This window comes from Gymnoscopelus microlampas (genome assembly GCF_963454915.1).
Source record: "Gymnoscopelus microlampas genome assembly, chromosome: 12".
NCBI classification, from domain to species: Eukaryota; Metazoa; Chordata; class Actinopteri; order Myctophiformes; family Myctophidae; genus Gymnoscopelus; species Gymnoscopelus microlampas.
The window spans coordinates 762,569-782,034 of NC_139949.1; the positions used below are offsets into that span (position 1 = coordinate 762,569).

The 19,466-nt window shown below is 45.1% G+C and overlaps 2 protein-coding genes across 2 annotated transcripts in view; one reads left to right on the forward strand and one right to left on the reverse strand.

The window, feature by feature from the left end:
• Window positions 1-19,466, forward strand: part of arl10 (ADP-ribosylation factor-like 10) — a 152,867-nt gene that overhangs the window by 81,853 nt on the left and 51,548 nt on the right. The gene's annotated exons all lie outside the window — the stretch shown is intronic.
• LOC311056769 (ubiquitin carboxyl-terminal hydrolase 48-like) lies at window positions 484-3,675 on the reverse strand (the record flags this gene model as incomplete). The annotated part of the gene is made up of 1 exon (XM_084073575.1): window positions 484-3,675. The coding sequence occupies one exon, from the start codon at window positions 3,673-3,675 to the stop codon at window positions 484-486; it is 3,192 nt and encodes a 1,063-aa protein (XP_083929701.1).

The window sequence follows — 19,466 nt, forward strand, 5'->3', positions numbered from 1 at the left end:
CGGAGATGACTTAAATAGTTCAGTTTCGGTTTTGGTTTTGGTTTGGGACCATGGCGGAGGCGCGCAGTCTCAGGCGAACTGGAGCCCCGTGAAGGACCACCGAGGGAGCTAAAGCGACCGAGTTGCCGTCCTGAACGGTGCGACTATTGGCACATTCCAATAGAATAACACCGCCTCCACCAGCCGCATTCTAAATAAACGGAGTGACCCACCTGTCACTCACTTTTAGGACCCTCCCATGCAACAGCTACCAGCAGTTGCTCTATCGCAAGCACCGTGTCGCTTCCTGAGTCTTGGGACGGTCCGCCTTCAACTCACCCGATTGGACAGAGGAGGAAAAGCAGCATAGAGCGCATAAACGCAACATGTGCGCGACAAGCGGAAAGATGCGCAAGAGCGTGAATCCACGCATTTACATTGACAGATTCCACTCCAGAGGTAAAATAAAAGTGCGGTGGGACCGCGCCCTAATGCTGTTTTCCCTCAATATCCCAGAAGCCCGGTACCTTTAAACCCCTCTTCAGGCATCCCCACCTGGTAAAGATTGTCCATCGCTGCGTAATCTGCGACGACTTCGTCCGCCGTCAGAACGATGGTGCTGCTGGGCGTGACCCCCAGGCTGCCCAGCGTGGCCGTGTTGTCCGTCAGACGCTGTCCGTTGACGGACAGGTTCTGGTCAAACGTAGCCACAGAGAAAGCGGTCATGATCTGTATCTTGAGCTCCCTCAGCGTCTGATTGGCCGAGACGGTGAGCGCCTTCTGGTCCGCGAGGTTCCTGTTCCTCGTGCTTCTTCTCCTGACAGCTTCCGTTGCCTTGATGCCGTTGTTGTTGTTGGATGCTAAGTGGGGGGCGGGACCCCCTGCGACGCCGGTAGCGCCGTTGTTAAGTTTCAGGCGTTTGACAATGTTCACTGATTCGCTGAAATCTGCGCCTCCGGTTTCTCCGTCGAGCTCCATTGGGGACTCGTCCCTCTTTGGCGTCTCGTCCCTCTTTGGCGTCTCGCCCCTCTCCTCCTCTACGTCTGAGCCGCTGCCGTTCTGCTCCGCGGTGTTGGGCTCTGAATCGGCGGCCTCCTGCTTCGTCCTCTTGATCTTGCGGATGTAGATGGTAGCCTGGGCGTACTCCCTCAGGTCTCTCTGCCTCTGGACCAGGAAACTCTCGCGACACTCCCAGCACAGCTCGGGGCGCGTGCTGTACTGCGGCGGGGGGGCGTGGTCTGTGGGTGTGGATTGGCGGGAACGGTGGATGGAGAGTGGTTGGTCCACTGTGAAGAGTCTGTTGACCGCCTCCCATTCGTCGGGCCAGAGCAGGGTGACGTGTTGAGCGTCTCCGTCGACCAGGGAGTCATAGGTGAACTTGAAGCCGCCGTGGGGACACAGCAGCAGGCTGTTGTCCACACTCAACACCGGAGGAGACTTTGTGGGCTTTCTTATGAATTTACGCCACTCGGCCACAAAACACAGAGGGATTATGTACAGTACTTCCGTACACTGAGGCCAGCTGGTGAGCTTGGGCCGGTTCTTCTCCTTAAACAGGTCGATTAGTTGGTTCTTCTGCTTGGAGGCCATCGTCTCTTGCTCTTGCTCCAGACTGAAGCAGCGGGAGCAGGGCTGATGCCACTGGCTGAACTCAGGAGCTCTGGGGAAGTAAGCCCTCAGCGTGGACCACGTCTCCGACGGCACCAGCCTCCGTTCGTTGGCCAGGGTGCTCAGAGTTCCGTGATTGCAGAGGAGGTCCTCGTTGAATGTCCTCGTTGCTTCCTCGCTGTCGTTGCCTTCTGGGAGGTGCGGCCCATACTCTTTGCTGCTGATGTCGCGCTCTCCACGTCCGTTGGTCCTTCTGTCGCCGCGCTTCATCTCCTGCTCGTCCTCCAGCTGCTTCAGAGCCAGCTGTCGCCCGGCGCGCAGGGACGCTGTCCCTACCCAGAAACCCTCACCGCTGTGTGTGCATTTGACCATGTTCGACACTTCCTTGAAGTCCTCGATGAGCTGTTTCTTCAGTTTGAGCACCCTGCACAGCTCCACCACACACTCCTTACACAATGACGAGGCATTCAGACTGGGCCCTCCGCCGTAGCGGTTGTAAAGGAGCTGGGCCGCCGGCAGGGAGACCCTCTTCACCTCCCCCACCTTGTCAGGGTGCAGCTTGCCGTGAGAGCACAGAAAAGGTGAGTTGTCAATCTCCGTCGTGGCGGCGGATTCGTCCATCCACATCCTCAACCAGTCCAGAGGAACAAACTCGTACGGCTGGCCGTCCGCCGCGGGCAAAAGCTTGTAGAGCTCCTTCACCTCCTTCCAGTTGTCCACGTTCTGCTTCCTCTTGTCGGCCATCTTGACACACTGCTTCTCAAACTTGTGGTTGTCTCGGTCCACCAGCCGCTGCAGGAAAGCCGGTACCTTGGCGTCGGTCCGGGACGGGTCCGTGTTCTGCTCCTCCAGGACCTTGTAGACCAGCATGTAGGCGTTCCTGGAGCAGTGGTAGCCTTTATTACACCTGGGTTTTCGTGTCTGTTTGGACTGCGACGTGATGTCCTCTTCGACGCCCAGATGGAGCGCCTTACCCTCCATTTTTTCGGTCTCGTCGTCGTTGAACTTGTACCAGTCGCCAGTTCGCACGTCCTTAACGTGTGCGATGTAGTGGCCCGAGTAGGCGGTCACCCCGCGGTGGATCAGCACGGTGCTCAGCTCGTAAAGGCACCTCTGGTCTTCTTTCCCCTCCAGGAAAGGCCCCATGTCCAGCATCTCCGGGAAGGTGATGTATGTGTTGAGCTTCTTCTTGTGGCCCGTTTGTCGGTTGAAGACGAAGCGCATGAGCTGCAGGTTGAGGATGGGCGGTAGGCCGTGGAGTTTAATGCGCCTGGTGGCGTTCTGTTTGCTCTGACAGCTCTCGCAGAAGTAGCGGTTGTCCCTGTCCAGCTTCTCCTCCTTGAGGAACTCGCTCACACATTCGGTGAGGTTCTTGAGGCCCTGGATGTTCAGCTCCAGCTCGTAAAACGTAGACGGCAGCGGCGAGACCCGGCCACACCGGTCGCACGCGGTGACGTAGGAGAACTCTCCGCAGAACTGGTTCTGGATGACCTTCTGCAGGCTGGGGTCCTTCTGCTTGGCCAGAGAGTCCTCCAGCAGAGTCAGGAAGAGCTTGGAGAACTCCTGGGCGTCCTGCTGTAGCCCCGTGTCCAGTCCCAGAGCCTTAACCAGCCCAGATGGGTCGATGTGGCGTCGGTTGCTGTTCTGCAGCAGTGCAAACAGATACTGGAGGTGTTCCGAGATGGACTGAGGCTCGTAGACCGAGTCGTCGTCATTTTGCTCCAGCGCTCGAGCGCTGTGGCACCGGTAGAGGCTCCTGCGCAACTCCAGGTTGTGGAACCACACCTGCAGGAAGGCGTTGACATAGCACGTCGCACCCAGATTTGTCAGACCCACAAATGCGTTCTTATCCCGGCGCTCCGAATTTGGGTCATCAATGTAGTCGTCGATCTCTCCCAGCCACGCCTGCTCGCCAATTCCCACCAGGCAGTTGGGGTTTCCCTTGCAGTTCCTCCTGCAGATTCCTCTCCTGCAGGCCGGGGTGTTGACACGATACACCAGCTCGATGTGTTCCTCACCGATGTCCTCTGGCGTCACGCTTTCAACCCAACTCCACGCCGCTTTGCCCAGCTGTACACGTGGCGCCATGGAACCTCGAGACAAAACCTAAATATGGGGAGCAGTCGTAAACGGTTACGGTTGTTTTTCTGAAGTCCTGTTTTCACGTTTTTCGCCAACAGGCTAACTATGACTAATGATGAACGATCACAAAGGAACTTCAGCTAAATTATCACAAACGTAATACCATTCTGCTTATTCCGAACTTGCACTTGTAAATCACTGAATAAGAGCATCTGCCTAAATTGCAATGGTAATTTTTAATCAAATGCGGGCGATTATGGACTACTGATTTAGATTTTAGATGCTATGGATGTAGCTGCGATCAATTTAGTCTGTCCAGTTTAGGCATATAAGCCTTAAGTGATCAATAACGTTTCACAGGCCTGGTTTTAAAGCTGTGTTTCTCCAATGCTCACTTTGCACCATGATGTCACCGTGACATCGATGTTTATCACAAATGTACTGCAGCCAAAATAGATGTTCAGAATTTAACTGCTATCGATTCACAAAATACAATGAATGAACCTTAAGTAATCAATCAAAAATAGTCAATAAGTAATCAATTAAGTCAGTATCGTATCTCAAGTCTGGTTTTAAGCTGTGCTGCTCTGATTCGGTGTTGCTGTGATGTCCGTTGTTTTGCTAAATATGGATGTCTGTTAAATCACAACTGCAGAATGTGTGTGCGTCAACGAGAGGGAGGACAGTGGAACAGTGAGGATGCAAGAAGTAGAGGTGGTGAAGGAGTTTAAATACCTTGAGTCAACTATCCAAAGTAATGGGGAGTGTGAAAGAGAGGTGGACAGAAGGGTACCAGCAAGAGTGATGTATAGGACGGTAGTGTACGGCTTGGACACTACCGTCACATGGTGGCACTGACAAAAAGACAGGAGGCGGAGCTGGAGGTGGCAGAATTGAGGATGCTGCGATTCTCATTTGGAGTGTAGGGGAATTTCTCACTGAGGTATACAGATTTGAATCTATTCAAAGACAATGATTTGTACTGCGCAGTGCCATTCACTTCAAACCACACGCTTCAGTTTGATTAATCCATTGCGCAGGAAATAAAGAACGTATTGCAATAAAATGACATTCTCTATGATCAGTTACACTTATGTGTATCAAATATGGTTTTATTCAAAGGCAATCAAAGGCTAGAGCTTATGATGCAAATGTCGCGATGAGTCCAACATTACATAGGCGCCTCCCATAACCGGAACATTCGCCCCAAAACACACTCGCCCCCATGTTCTTGTATTTGTTTTACTGAGGTTAAGGTTAGGAATAAGGTTAGGTTTAGGCATAGTTTTACTTAAGTTACATTTAGGAATACCTTGTTGGCCACCGTTCCAAGGTCAATCGATTTGACCCGGGACGAACGTGTTTTGGGGCGAGACAAATTGAAATGAAATATTTCTATTCGAAATTTAGTGGAGTATATTTTCATGTAAATATACAACAGGACAAATGTGAAACAGTAAGCACAGCACAGCAGGGACTTGAACCCTGTTCCCAGCATAATCCAGGAGTACCTACTACCTGTGCTTTATTGCCATGTTGACACCATGTCCTTACTTGTATGTGTGGCGCAAGATAGCAACTCGGCCACTGCAATGCCCTTTGCACAATGCTAAATTCCCAAATAGTGGGTTCCCAAATAGTGGGATAGTAGGGTCTCGAGATTCTATTATTTTCAAAGTCCAATGATACCTTACCAGAGGCCTGTTCCTCAAAAGGTGAATAAACTAAGCCTGGACTTAAGCCAAATCCAGACTTGACAAAGTCGGGTCCATATAAGCCTCGTTTATTCCGTTCCTCAAAGCAAAGCCAGGCTGAAAAGGAGCGACTTTGTCGAGCTAGGCCTTGTCAAGCCAGGCTGTGTCGAGCCAGGATAATGAAGCCAAGCTTCACGTATTTCTATAAAAGACCATGAAAGTCGATAGCAGAATCCTTGAACTTGACCAATCATGGAGTCCAAAACCAGAGCGGCGTTCCTCTCTGTGGCTGAACAGCAGCATTGCAGCAGCTCATGGAATCATACAAGGAAGTGAAATGTATTATAAGCGAGAAAGGAAACGCGACCGCAATAAATAGATCCAGGGAGAAAGCGTGGCAAAGTATTGCAAGCACACACAGAGTGTGTGTGTGTGTGTGTGTGTGTGTGTGTGTGTGTGTGTGTGTGTGTGTGTGTGTGTGTGTGTGTGTGTGTGTGTGTGTGTGTGTGTGTGCGCGCGCGACGGGGCGGCATCGGGACGCACGGGACGGGAAGGGGGGTGTACCGCGACTGGGGGCCGCGACGGGATGAGCGGGGGGCGGGGGTACGGGGGGGGGGGGGGGGGTATATATAAATATATAGACATTTTTTTTTATAATATTAAAAAAAAATCTGTAATATATTATCAAACATCTAACAACAATATGAACTATAGTGTTAACAGAGTGACAATGACATATCACGAGTCATTGTGAAACAATTATGATTCATGGTCACACTATTTCAGTAATATAATTAATTTGATTATATCTTATTGTATTTATTTCATTTTATTTGAATGCAAGGTCATTAAAATGAGTCCATATTCAAACACATGTGTTGAATTAACTGTGGAAAAACTTGAAGAACAAGGCACTGGATTAAGTAAGCTTGGCTGTTAGCCTGCTCCTGACCAGGCTAACTTCACAGCTAAATTGCCATGGTAACTAAGGTAGGATTGCTTCAATTCTCTTTTGAGGAATCGGGTCATGGCTAAACTTAGCCAGGGTGAACTGGCTAAACTAATCTTCAAGCTAATTCAGCTTTTGAGGAACCGATTCAGCCCTAATCCTGGCTAAATTAAGCCAGGATAGGTGTTAAAGCCAGGCTTAAGCTTTAATTCCCTTTTGAGGAACAGGCCCCAGAGTCGCCCCAGTGGCCTAATGGATAAGGCACTGGCCTCCTCAACGCAGCGTATAAACCGGCGTATATTTTTCCCTATATTCGGCCGTACACCAACGTCGAAGTCACATTTATCAACGCATCCTACACAGCTGATCCGAGCTTACACTTGGTCCCAGCGTTGATAAATGTCACGGCTGAAACGAGCGTCATTTAAATAACACGCCCTTAAATATTCTCACCAACGCCCCGATTTTACGACATGAAGACGAACCAGAATACGACCAAAGACATGAAAAGCCAATAAGAAACAGTCCCCCCCCCCCCCCCCCGCACACGCCTCTCTCTCTCGCTCTCTCTTGCTCTCTTGCTCTCTCTCTCTCACACACACACACACGCGCACACACACACACACACACACACACACACACACACACACACACACACACACACACACACACGCGCGCGCCCGCCCAACTTTGTCTTTCATGTCCGTGTCCGTAACGTAGCGGCTCAGGCTGTGGCTCAGGAGGTAGAGCAGGTCGTCCAATGATCCGTGGGTCGGCGGTTCGAATCCCGGCTCCTCCTGACCACATGTCGAAGTGTCCCTGGGCAAGACACTGAACCCTACATTGCCTCCAATGATTCGGTCGGCGCTCGCTTGCTGCCATTGGTGTGTGAATGTGGGAAAAAGTGGGGACGCTGGCGTCGACTGTTCGCCGCTCCACCTCCCAATGTCCCCCACCTGTATGAATGAATGAACCATTGTAAAGCGCTTTGAGTGACTTGGAAAAGCGCTATAAAAATGCAATTCATTATTATTCATCATTACATGAGACTCGGGCGGAATGCAGTGATTCCGTGCCGCCACGTTAATATTGGAGCGTCGGGTTTATATCCTTAACCCAGCCAGGGGCCTGTTCCTCAAAAGGTGAATAAACTAAGCCTGGACTTAAGCCAAATCCAGACTTGACAAAGTCGAGTCCATATAAGCCTCGTTCATTCCGTTCCTCGAAGCAAAGCCAGGCTGAAAAGGAGCGACTTTGTCGAGCTAGGCCTTGTTAAGCCAGGCTATGTCCAGCCAGGATAATGAAGCCAGGCTTCACGCATTTCTATAAAAGACCATGAAAGTCGATAGCAGAATCCTTGAACTTGACCAATCATGGAGTCCAAAACCAGAGCGGCGTTGCTCTCTGTGGCTGAACAGCAGCATTGCAGCAGCTCATGAAATCATACAAGGAAGTAAAATGTATTATAAGCGAGAAAGGAAACGTGACCGCAATAAATAGATCCAGGGAGAAAGCGTGGCAAAGTATTGCAAGCACACACAGTGTGTGTGTGTGTGTGTGTGTGTGTGTGTGTGTGTGTGTGTGTGTGTGTGTGTGTGTGTGCGCGTGTGCGCGACGGGACGGGACGGCAACGGGACGCACAGGACGGGGGGTATACCGCGACGGGGGCCGCGACGGGACGCACGGGACGGGACGGGGGGGTTGACCGCGACTGGGGGCCGCAACGGGATGAGCGGGGGACGGGGGGACGGGGGACGGGGGGGGGACGGGGACACGCAATAACCCCACATTTGCAAGACCACTTTGGTAGAGGTTTGGGTTGTGTAGTTACCTTGCCATCATGATGTAACTCCAAAGGTGGACAAGAAATAAAAAATAATTTCTCCATTGACTAGAAATTGATAATTTAAAATATGCTCCTCATTGACTTACATTCAGTGAAGAGGCTCTTTTAAACCCGTAACTAATAATTTATATATATATATATATATATATATATATATATATATATATATATATATATATATATATATAGACATTTTTTATAATATAGAAAAAAAATCTGTTATATATTATCAAACATCTAACAACAATATGAACTATAGTGTTAACAGAGTGACAATGACATCACATGAGTCATTGTGAAACAATTATGATTCATGGTCACACACTATTTCAGTAATATAATTAATTTGATTATATCTGATTGTATTTATTTCATTTTATTTGAATGCAAGGTCATTAAAATAAGTCCATATTCAAACACCTGTGTTGAATTAACTGTGGAAAAACTTGAAGAACAAGGCACTGGATTAAGTAAGCTTGGCTGTTAGCCTGCTCCTGACCAGGCTAACTTCACAGCTAAATTGCCATGGTAACTGAGGTAGGCTTGCTTCAATTCTCTTTTGAGGAATCGGGTCATGGCTAAACTTAGCCAGGGTGAACTGGCTAAAGTAATCTTCAAGCTAATTCAGCTTTTGAGGAACCGATTCAGCCCTAATCCTGGCTAAATTAAGCCAGGATAGGTGTTAAAGCCAGGCTTAAGCTCTAATTCCCTTTTGAGGAACAGGCCCCTGGTTGTGTAGCCTACATAACTCTCTATGACATAACTCCATAACATAGGACAAGCTACTGTAAGTTTGTAGACCTCACTGTCCATGAAAAGGTGGCCGGGAGTCCCGACCGCGGGACTCCCGGCGCAAAAGCGCTCGTATATTTTTGAAAATAGCAGATCTACAAGCTCACAACGCGTTGCGATGCAACGCTGGCTTGTGAGCTTGTAGATCTGCTATTTTCAATACAGACAGATCTACAATCTTATCTGAATGACTGTTAAAGCAGTTTGTTTAAATTACTTTATAAAATGATATATTTTCACAGCAATTATTTATTAGTGTAGATATACACATTTAGGAGTGGATTATGTGTCCAGATGCTTGTCAGACAGTCAGACAATGGTGCTCCGCAGGTCTAGAATGGAATAAACGGGTGCAGCCAACGTCAACAACTGGTCTCGACCAGACGTGAGATTTCAGCCTACGGTAGGATGAAGCCCACGTCAGGATATATTGATAAAAACCGAAAGGTGCGGTGATTACGCCGTACGCTCATTATTCGGGCTGCACCGCGTTGATAAATGAGGGCCACTGTGTACGAGTCCCGTCTGGGGTGTCTAACAGCAGAGTGGCGCAGCGGAAGCGTGCTGGGCCCATAACCCAGAGGTCGATGGATCGAAACCATCCTCTGCTAGCTACATTTTATCAGCAGAGCATAAACAATTCTGTGGGGAACATTCACTGAAAATAGCACATCCACAAGCTCACAACTTGTAGATCGGAAGAGTTCTGAAAGTTCTTGCCTAGAATGAGTCATACTCTCACACAGTGGTAAACATTTTGGCTGTGCTGGCTTCCTGCTCCAATCGACTGGAAAAACACTATCTATATTATCATATATTATTTAGAAATTCCGTCTGTGTTTTCTGGGTCGGGCTGGGTGAGCTTTTCTGGTTTGAGTACCTGCCTGTCCGCCACTTCACATTGAAGGACATGGCACCAGATCTGTGCTATCTTATCAAGGAGTTTCTGCTCACTGACAGCAACGCTATACTGATATAACAATATAACAAAGTAAAGATCAACACAGCACCTACTTCAAGGATGACTTACAAATGATTGACACACAGTTGTTTCCTTTTTTAATACCATGTTATTTGGCCTGCAGGTCAAAAACTGGCCCTTAGTGGTAAGTTAGTCATTAACCTAAGATGATAAGAGGGAATGTATGTGTATGAATTTGTATTTATACAATTTCATGTTCACACAGCTTCCATTTATAGCCCAGGAATGCATTGAATTGAATTTCTTAGAGTTAAAAAAAAAAGAAAAAAGACCACTAGGTCATTACACAGTCATTACCGAGCTATGCTGTTGTCCTGATACCACTTGATACCAGTCATTCTAAGTAGGAAACCTGTACTAATCAAAACAAACATTTAATAGTCACAGTGTATCCAAAAGCATTAAGCCCACAGCATTCACACTACTCCACACGCTACACATTCCACAGTTTCTGTAGCTCTTTGTTATGCAGAGTGTCTTCTAGAGGGGCTGCAGGCAGGAAGGGGAGGGACTGTAATCTGACTCTCTTGTTAGTGAACGCCAATCCTGACTCACACAACGTCTCCTTCTGCTTATGCCAATACCCCAATGCATGATGGGTACAGGATTCTAATTCCAAAAATACAATGTATTGTATTTAAATGTAGCTCATTTCGTCCAAACAATCATCAACTATGTCAGAGTAATGTATATAGGTTAACATAGTGTGTTGTGTGGGTGAGTATATATGTTGCAACAAGCCTCAGTGTGACTGGTATGTGTGTGAGTGACTTACTCAAGTCTAGCATTTACAACTCATACTTACCTGGCAAGGGAGACACCATGATCAAGAAGGTGGTTCACCCAGGGCGAGGCTCGGCCATTGCACTCCGTGCTTTGCTGACCCCTGCGAATTCCTCAAATGTGGGAATCTCGATTGCATAATTTCTGGTAGTGGGGGACTGCGTTCGCGCTCTCCCCTGATTTAACTGTGAAAAATAATAAAAATAATAAAAAACAATATATTAAGGTCACTATGACAATCTATGACTCACAAGTCAATCGTCACATCCCATCAGAGTCTAATCACCCTGTCAGGGTTTATTACTCAATAACTAACATATCCCTGTTGATTATCCTTTGCTTGAATGTAGATTACAATGGTACCAGATACAAGATGATAAACTGTTCAGGTGAATAATTAATGGTGAATTCAGGGACATTGTGAGAAGGAAATCACTGTTTCTGAAAAACAGGACAAGAATAACAGTGGGTAACAATGTATAGAACAAGAGAGGCTAACAACTTATACTAAGTTTGTTGTAATAAGCGTTCATTAGTTAATAAGTCCTTATAAGATGCTTATTAATGTTATTGCATTGATAAGACTGTACAAGTTGTGTCAAATGCACATTATATTTATCTGCTTGATCTATGGGTGTTATTATGTCTGATTGATATGTAACATCTGATCTAAGTTTATGCATGTTATTATATACAAGTGATATGTGACATGTTGGACACTGAGATATATGGACATTTCCTATTCACTTGAGGGGGTAATAGCTTATTTTCCGGTGGATTACAAACTTAACGGGTACCCCGAACATTGCTTTATTATTTGGGACGCGATTGCGGAAGACCGTTTGCGGTTCGTTTTGGATCAAAGGACTTAATAGACATTCTCGAGGCCGCGGAGGGAAGAAGCCGTTTGAGCCATAACGAGAGACTGTTTATTGTTGTTATGTAAAGCGAGTAAATGTCTGACTGCGGTGGTGTTTCTACCTTGTTATGTGACCCTGTTTACGTTTGAACGTGTGAATTCACTGAATTGAGGGTTGTAGGATTGGGGTTTGTGAAGTTATTATTGATTGTTGAATTGTTGGTTTATTTCTTTTGTTTGTTAGGGACAGAGGTATAGGGACTGCTTGTAGGGAGTTAAAACAAAGAAGTGTATTGTTCTTATTTACCATTTATGGTGACAGTTATTATTTGTGTGGCTTTAAATATATAAAGTAACCAACTAGAAACCTGCCGATCCTGTTGTTTTTCCTTTTAGTTAATAGTTGTCTTTTCAAAGTAAAAGGGAGATTGTTACAAGGTGTTAATAATCATAGCATTGTAAACATGTACATTTTAAGATTATAAGACATGTATACGCACTTATGAGAAACGTTAGTTTTTAGATGGCATATAATGGCTTATAATGGCATTACAAACAGCATTCAGTCTTACTAACGTCATTGTTTTAACCTTTATTAAGCTGTTTTTTGCTTTATCGACATAAAAACAGTTTATTATGCATTTACAAGCAGTAAACTATGCACTGATTAACAGTTTCACTAAGAGTTTTGCATATAGCTGGTGTAAAGTGGGACCTATGCCTTGTTAGGCTAATAAATAATTTATTATGCTCTTATTAACAGTTAATTATGCTTTTTGCTTCCAGCTGTTCTAATGTGGGATCAGTTCCTTACTGAGATCAACACAGCCTTTACATGCAGTGAAATGTTGGTTAAAAGGTTATCATGCATTGGCCGGGAATCGAACCCGGGCCTCCCGCGTGGCAGGCGAGAATTCTACCACTGAACCACCAATGCTTACAGCTTTAGCTGGATTAACCCTGTCTCGTGCCCCCCAGGACCATGTTGTCAGCGTGGGTGCTGCGCGGAAAATTGCGGTTTCACCACTTTAGCGCTCCTTCAGCAGCCGCTGCTTTTTTTTGTCAGGGTTTATTACTCAATAATTGACGGATGCCTGTTGATTATCCTTTGCTTGAATGTGGATTACAATGGTACCAGATACAAGATGATAAACTGTTCAGGTGAATAGTTAATGGTGAATTCAGGGACATTGTGAGAAGGAAATCCCTGTTTCTGAAAAGTAGGACAAGAACAACAGTGGGTAACAATTTATAGAACAAGAGTGGTTAACAACTTATACCAAGTTTGTTGTAATGAGCATTCATTAGTGAATAAGTCCTTATAAGATTCTTATTAATGTTATTGCATTGATAAGACTGTACACGTGTTAATAATAGCATTGTAAACATGTACATTTTAAGATTATAAAACATGTATACGCACTTTAGAGAAAATAAAGAAACTAAAGAAACCTTAGTTTATAGACTGCATGACAATGTTAATAAAAGCCTTATGAGTTGCTTATAATCGCATTACAAAAATCATTCAGTCTTATTAACTTACATATTGTGTAATTGTTTAACCTTTATTAAGCTGTTTTGTTGCTTTATTGACATATTATGCATTTACAAGCAGTACACTTCGCACTGATTAACAGTTTCACTAAGATTTTTGCATCTAGCAGGTGTGAAGTGGGAACACTGCCTTGTTATGGCAAATACATCATTTATTATGTACTTATTAAAAGTTAACAATGCCTTTTGCTTCCAGCTGTTCTAATGTGGGAACAGATACTTACTAGAGATCAATACATCCTTTACATGCAGTGAAAGGTTGGTTAAAAGCTTGTCATGCATTAGCCAGGAATCGAACCTGGGCCTCCCGCGTGGCAGGCAAGAATTCTACCTGGGTGCCACAGGTGTACCATTGCTTCCAATCTGCACCAAACTTGCATATAAATACTGTTCAGGGGCCTGCCATGACAATAGTCACACCAGGGGTTACTTGTGGCCCTCAGGGGCCCCCAGGGAATTACTTGGCATAAATACTGTTCAGCCAGGGGCCCCTGAGGGCCACATGGGGCCAATGGTGTGGCTATTCTGATGGCAGATCCCTGGCTATTCTGATGGCGGGGCCCCTGACCAGTGTTGTTGCCAAGTTTGGTGCGGATCGGAGCAACGGTGCAGGTCCGCATGTTACGTTTGTGACGCCCACCTGCCCTCGGTTGACCCTCAAGGCAATTTTAATACAGGATACACAAAGTTGTCTTACCACAAATGAAGAACAATGAACACACATTTGAATATGAAGCAGAGAGAACAGCTGTCCATTTCAGCGTCAAATCGTGTAGTGTGCAGGTTAAGGAAAATGGAATGCACGCACGGTCCAAACCTGTAAACAAACCTCACCACTTGAATTCAAATTATTTATGAGTTGAGTCAGGAGACTGTAGAAGTTAACCAGAATAACCTGCACTAGAGGTTCGGGCTAATGTGTGGACCTCACATCTAGTTGTGAGGGCCACGACCGCTACACGACCGCTACACATCCCTCACACGTACGTCGCACCGCCGATCCGACTGATATAACCATATATGGAGATCTCTGTATCTGTCAGTCCTTGTCCCCTTCATGCCCATATATGAAGATCCCTGATTTGTTTGCACCTGATGCCACGACAACACATTGAGGTTAGACAACACACTCCATAATTGGGAACTCCTTATATGGTTATAGCTGAGTCATGACCTGACATGAATGTAACGGGTAGCGCAGGTGTTTTAGGGACAAGGCTGGTGGCGCAGAATAGCAACTCGGCCACTGCCATGCGCCTTGCGCAATGCTAAATTCCCAAATAGTGGGTAATGCAACTTAGGCGCAAAATAGGGTCCTGTGAATCTATTATTTTGTAAGTCCAATCACCCCTCCTATGTGCCTTACCAGAGTCGCCCCAGTGGCCTAATGGATAAGGCACTGGCCTCCTAAGCCAGGGATTGTGGGTTCGAGTCCCGTCTGGGGTGTCTAACAGCAGAGTGGCGCAGCGGAAGCGTGCTGGGCCCATAACCCAGAGGTCGATGGATCGAAACCATCCTCTGCTAGCTACATTTTATCAGCAGAGCATAATACAATTCTGTGGGGAACATTCACTGAAAATAGCACATCTACAAGCTCACAACTTCTAGATCGGAAACTATTTTCCTAAGAGTTCTGAAAGAAAAAAGAAAAAAGACCACTAGGTCATTACCCAGTCATTACAGGGCTATGCTGTTGTCCTGATACCACATAATACCAGTCATTCTAAGTAGGAAACCTGTACTAATCAAAACAAACATTTAAGAGTCCCACAGTGTATCCAAAAGCACAAAGTCCACAGCATTCACACTACTCCACACATTCCACAGTTTCTGTAGCTCTTTGTTATGCAGAGTGTTTTCTAGAGGTGCCGCAGGCAGGAAGGGGAGGGGCTGTAATCTGATTCTCTTGTTAGTGAACTCACACAACGGCTTCTTCTGCTTATGCCAATACCCCAATGCATGATGGGTACAGGATTCTAATTTCAAAAACAATATATTGTATTTAAATGCGGCACATTTCGTCCAAACTAGTATCAACTACAGAGTAATGTTTAAGTTAACATAGCGTGTTGTGTGGGTGTACTCACCCACATACATAATAGACTGGTATGTGTGTGAGTGACTTCTTCCATAGCCTCGGTCCCAGCCTCACTCATCTGCGAAGAGAAGAGCCTGGTCACTCGCTAAAGCAGCGAGTGTCTAGGAAGTCCTGAGTGGACAGGATTTCCGTCGTACGCGTTTCCCCCGGAAACAATTTGTTTTGACCAATCACAACACTCGTTTCATTCACGGAGAATGTTAACAGATTTGTAAAGTATCAACGTCATTTCCTTGGGCGGTACTTTTGCCAAATTCAACCATTTCCGGTTGTCACTTCCTAGACAACCAACAGCCCAGGTCTTGCCCAGGGTACTTCCTCCATGTCTAGCATGTACAACTCATACTTACCTGGCAGGGGAGACACCATGATCAAGAAGGTGGTTCACCCAGGGCGAGGCTCGGCCATTGCACTCCGTGCTTTGCTGACCCCTGCGAATTCCTCAAATGTGGGAATCTCAACTGCATAATTCCTGGTAGTGGGGGACTGCGTTCGTGCTCTCCCCTGATTTAACTGTGAAAAAGAATATACAACACAATATATCAAGGTCACTATGACAATCATAACTCACAAGTCAATCGCCACGTTGCGTTGGAGTCTAAATCACCCTGTCAGGGTTTATTACTCAATATTTAACGGATCCCTGTTGTTTATCCTTTGATTGAATGTGGATTACAATGGTACCAGATACAAGATGATAAACTGTTCAGGTGAATAGTTAATGGTGAATTCAGGGAGAGAAGGAAATCACTGTTTCTAAAAAACAGTACAAGAACAACAGTGGGTAACAATTTATAGAACAAGAGTGGGTAACAACTTATACTAAGTTTGTTGTAATGAGCATTCATTAGTTAACTTATAAGATGCTTATTAACGTTATTCTATTGATAAGACTGTAGAGGTGTTAATCATAGCATTGTAAACATGTACATTTTAAGATTGTAAGACATATACGCACTTATGAGAAACTTGTTGTTGTTTTTAGACTGCATGACAATATTAATAAAAGCCTTACGAGTTGCTTATAATAGCATTACAAACAGCATTCAGTCTTACTAACGTCATTTAACATAGCTGTTTTTTGCTTTATCGACATAAAAACAGTTTATTATGCATTTACAAGCAGTAAACTATGCACTGATTAACAGTTAATTATGCTTTTTGCTTCTAGCTGGTCTAATGTGGTTCCTTACTAAGATCAATACATCCTTTACATGCAGTGAAATGTTGGTTAAAAGGTTATCATGCATTGGCCGGGAATCGAACCCGGGCCTCCCGCGTGGCAGGCGAGAATTCTACCACTGAACCACCAATGCTTACAGAGCCTTATTGTATGAAAACATCAGTGTGACAGAACAATGAAAACATACAGGACATGTACGATAGGACAGAATGCTAATACTGGCCATGTAGTATTGTCTAAAGGTAATTTTGTACTTACTATGCCATGCTGATTAGCGTGAATGTGGACTCGATTTCCACTGTCTTCACCCCCCCCCCTCCACTGCCAGATAGTCATGAATGAAGAGTCAGAAAGGTTCTAGTAAAAAACTACAAACATTTATCTTTATTTTTAAACCTATTCTGTGAAGCACATTGAACTGCACTTGATGTATGAAACGTGCTATATAAATAAACCTTTGATTGATTGATTAACAAGGGAGTTTACAACTGTGTTACGTACCAAATATGGGCTCAAGCAATGTCAGACTGTTATGATTCTAGCTGCTGAAAACGTTTGTATCATTCTTGACAAACGAACAGAACATGGATGTTGTTTGCAAAAGGATTATTTATTTATTGTCTGTCAGTGCGGTGAGGTCAGCTTCTCTCTTATTTGAATGATAGCCTAAACTTTGCATTTCTTTGCAGTTATTAATTTCTATTACTTGCTGGTTATTAACTCTTTAAGTGCCAGAGTGTTTCAGAAAAATGTCAAGCCACTGCTAGCGAATCCGAGCGATTTTACAAACCTTTGAAAAATCATGGAATATTTTCTGTGATCGCGTCCTCACGGCGATTGCCTCATTACACGCACGGTGGTCTTACAGAATCGAGGGGAAGAAAAATGTCCGGTCGTGGTAATCCATTGCATAGTTGTGGCCAGTTGAATGTGGCTTGTTTTTGCCAAAAAGCAACAGAAACGGAGATAAAGACATTTTCCACAACAAATAAAAAGGAAGTAAATAAGTTATAATTTCCAGGTCTATCCTTTTCTGACAGGCAAGGCATCATTCATAGGTTAGTGATTTTTTTTATATTACTCGTGCAGATTTTGTCCAAACATCACTCAAATCGGTACACATTATCTCTATGGTCATGTGATCAAGACGGATCTGTCAGATTTTTCATACTCCATTCTGATTGGCAAATTCCGAAAATTGGTGGCCCACAATAATCTACCTGACTTGGCAGAGACCTGTGCTCCGAAGAGCATTTTTTCTAGTTTATATTTGAAAAGGTTTGAAGATTAGATAGAAATAACCTTCCCTGGATTATTGAGGCATGAATATAGAACATACTATACGAATATAGAACTACACACAGAAAAGCGTTGACACGCTGCGCTGCACCGAACCGCGCTCAAAATTTCGCTCAAAACCGTAGTGGAAAGGCCCTATTATGGTACTTTATTCAGAATCGGAGAGCTTGTTTATACAGTTGGCTCACTGGTTTGTGAAAGCTTTGCTAACTGAGTCTCGTCTTTGTTATGCAGAGTGTTTGCTCGTATTCCTGCTGGTCAACAGCTAGTGTTGCACAATTAATCGAAAAAAGATTGTGATCTCGATTCAGACACCTATGCAATCTCATTTCTAAATTATTTTTCTTTTTAATTACATTTTTTTTTGCTTCTGAATAAATTCCAACTTGCAATGTCAATCATACCTAAACGATGTAAAACAAAAATGAATATAAATTTAACATTAAATTAAAATATATATACAGTATATCAGGGGTCGCGCTAGGATTTTAATCTGCCGGTCCCAATGTCCGGAAGGATTAAAATTTACCGGACATCTGACAAAAAATAACGGTCATAATTAATGTTATGCAATAATGACAAGCAGGTGCGTAAATACAGCCTAACACTTTGGATTGAGCTATTTGAACATGAACCATCATAATATACACATTTTATATAGCAGGGTCATCTTACACAAATACATTAATTACCTACATTACCATTTGCGCATGCTGCGTGCGTAATGGTTTCTCAATAATCAATTGCGTTTGATTGCATTTTCTAATCAAAGGGCAATGCAAAAAAATGGGCATTTCAGATTAATCCTTCATAACGTGGCTCAGCTGACCTGTTAGGGCAATAAATGATAGACCACTACTCACTCACAGGTGGTTATACTGTATAGTTAGACAGTGGATGCCGTCCGTGCGTCTAGTTGGGACAGCCGTGGGAAAGTTGATGAGTTGTGAGAACCTTGTCGTCTCCTCATTGAGCTATTCAGTTCAAAGTGGTAACGTTTTAACGTGTCCACCTCATAGAGTTAAAAATAGGTCCACGATTATGATTAATGTCGTGTTTCACCTCGATGCCATAGTTGCAGTAGCCTATAGCTGTTGTGGAGAGTATTTACGCATCTGTGTTAGATTTCATCTTCAATGAAACTGTTGTTAAACTGTAGGGCAACTTACCAACTTTACTCACGAGTCACAAGTGCCCTTGTAGTAGCCTAGTATCTGTGACATATTCTAACTCGTAATGATACAACTTGTGTGTGACTGACTGTTAAATACACAACTTTATAAATGTAACTTGTAACCGGACCGCGATCTCTGTCTGACTGCCGAGACCGCAGTCTAGCTACGCAGCACCAGCAACAACCAGAGCATGTGAGCGGAGCGCGAGCGGAGCGCGAGCGGAGCGACGCGATTTTGACGTGAGCGCGGAGCTGGTTATAAAAAGGTTGGAGCGCTACTCAGAGCGAGGACCGCCTCCCGCTCCAGGCCGCCCTCGCGGGGGCCGCGCACCGAATGTTTGAGCATGCCCGGTCGCACGGACTCAGAGACACACAGACATCCGCAGTGCACAGCGCACCGAGATGTCATTAGAATTTCTACTTTATTTTTCTTTTCTTTTTTTTACTGTTGAGCGACCCAGTTTGAGCGGAGCGTGGAGCGAGATTTGCGCAAATCAACGTGAGCGAGGAGCGACGGGGAGCGGAGCGCGGGGGGGTTTAACGTGAGCGAATAGCGAGCGGCATTTCAGCCCCCTGGAGCGCGG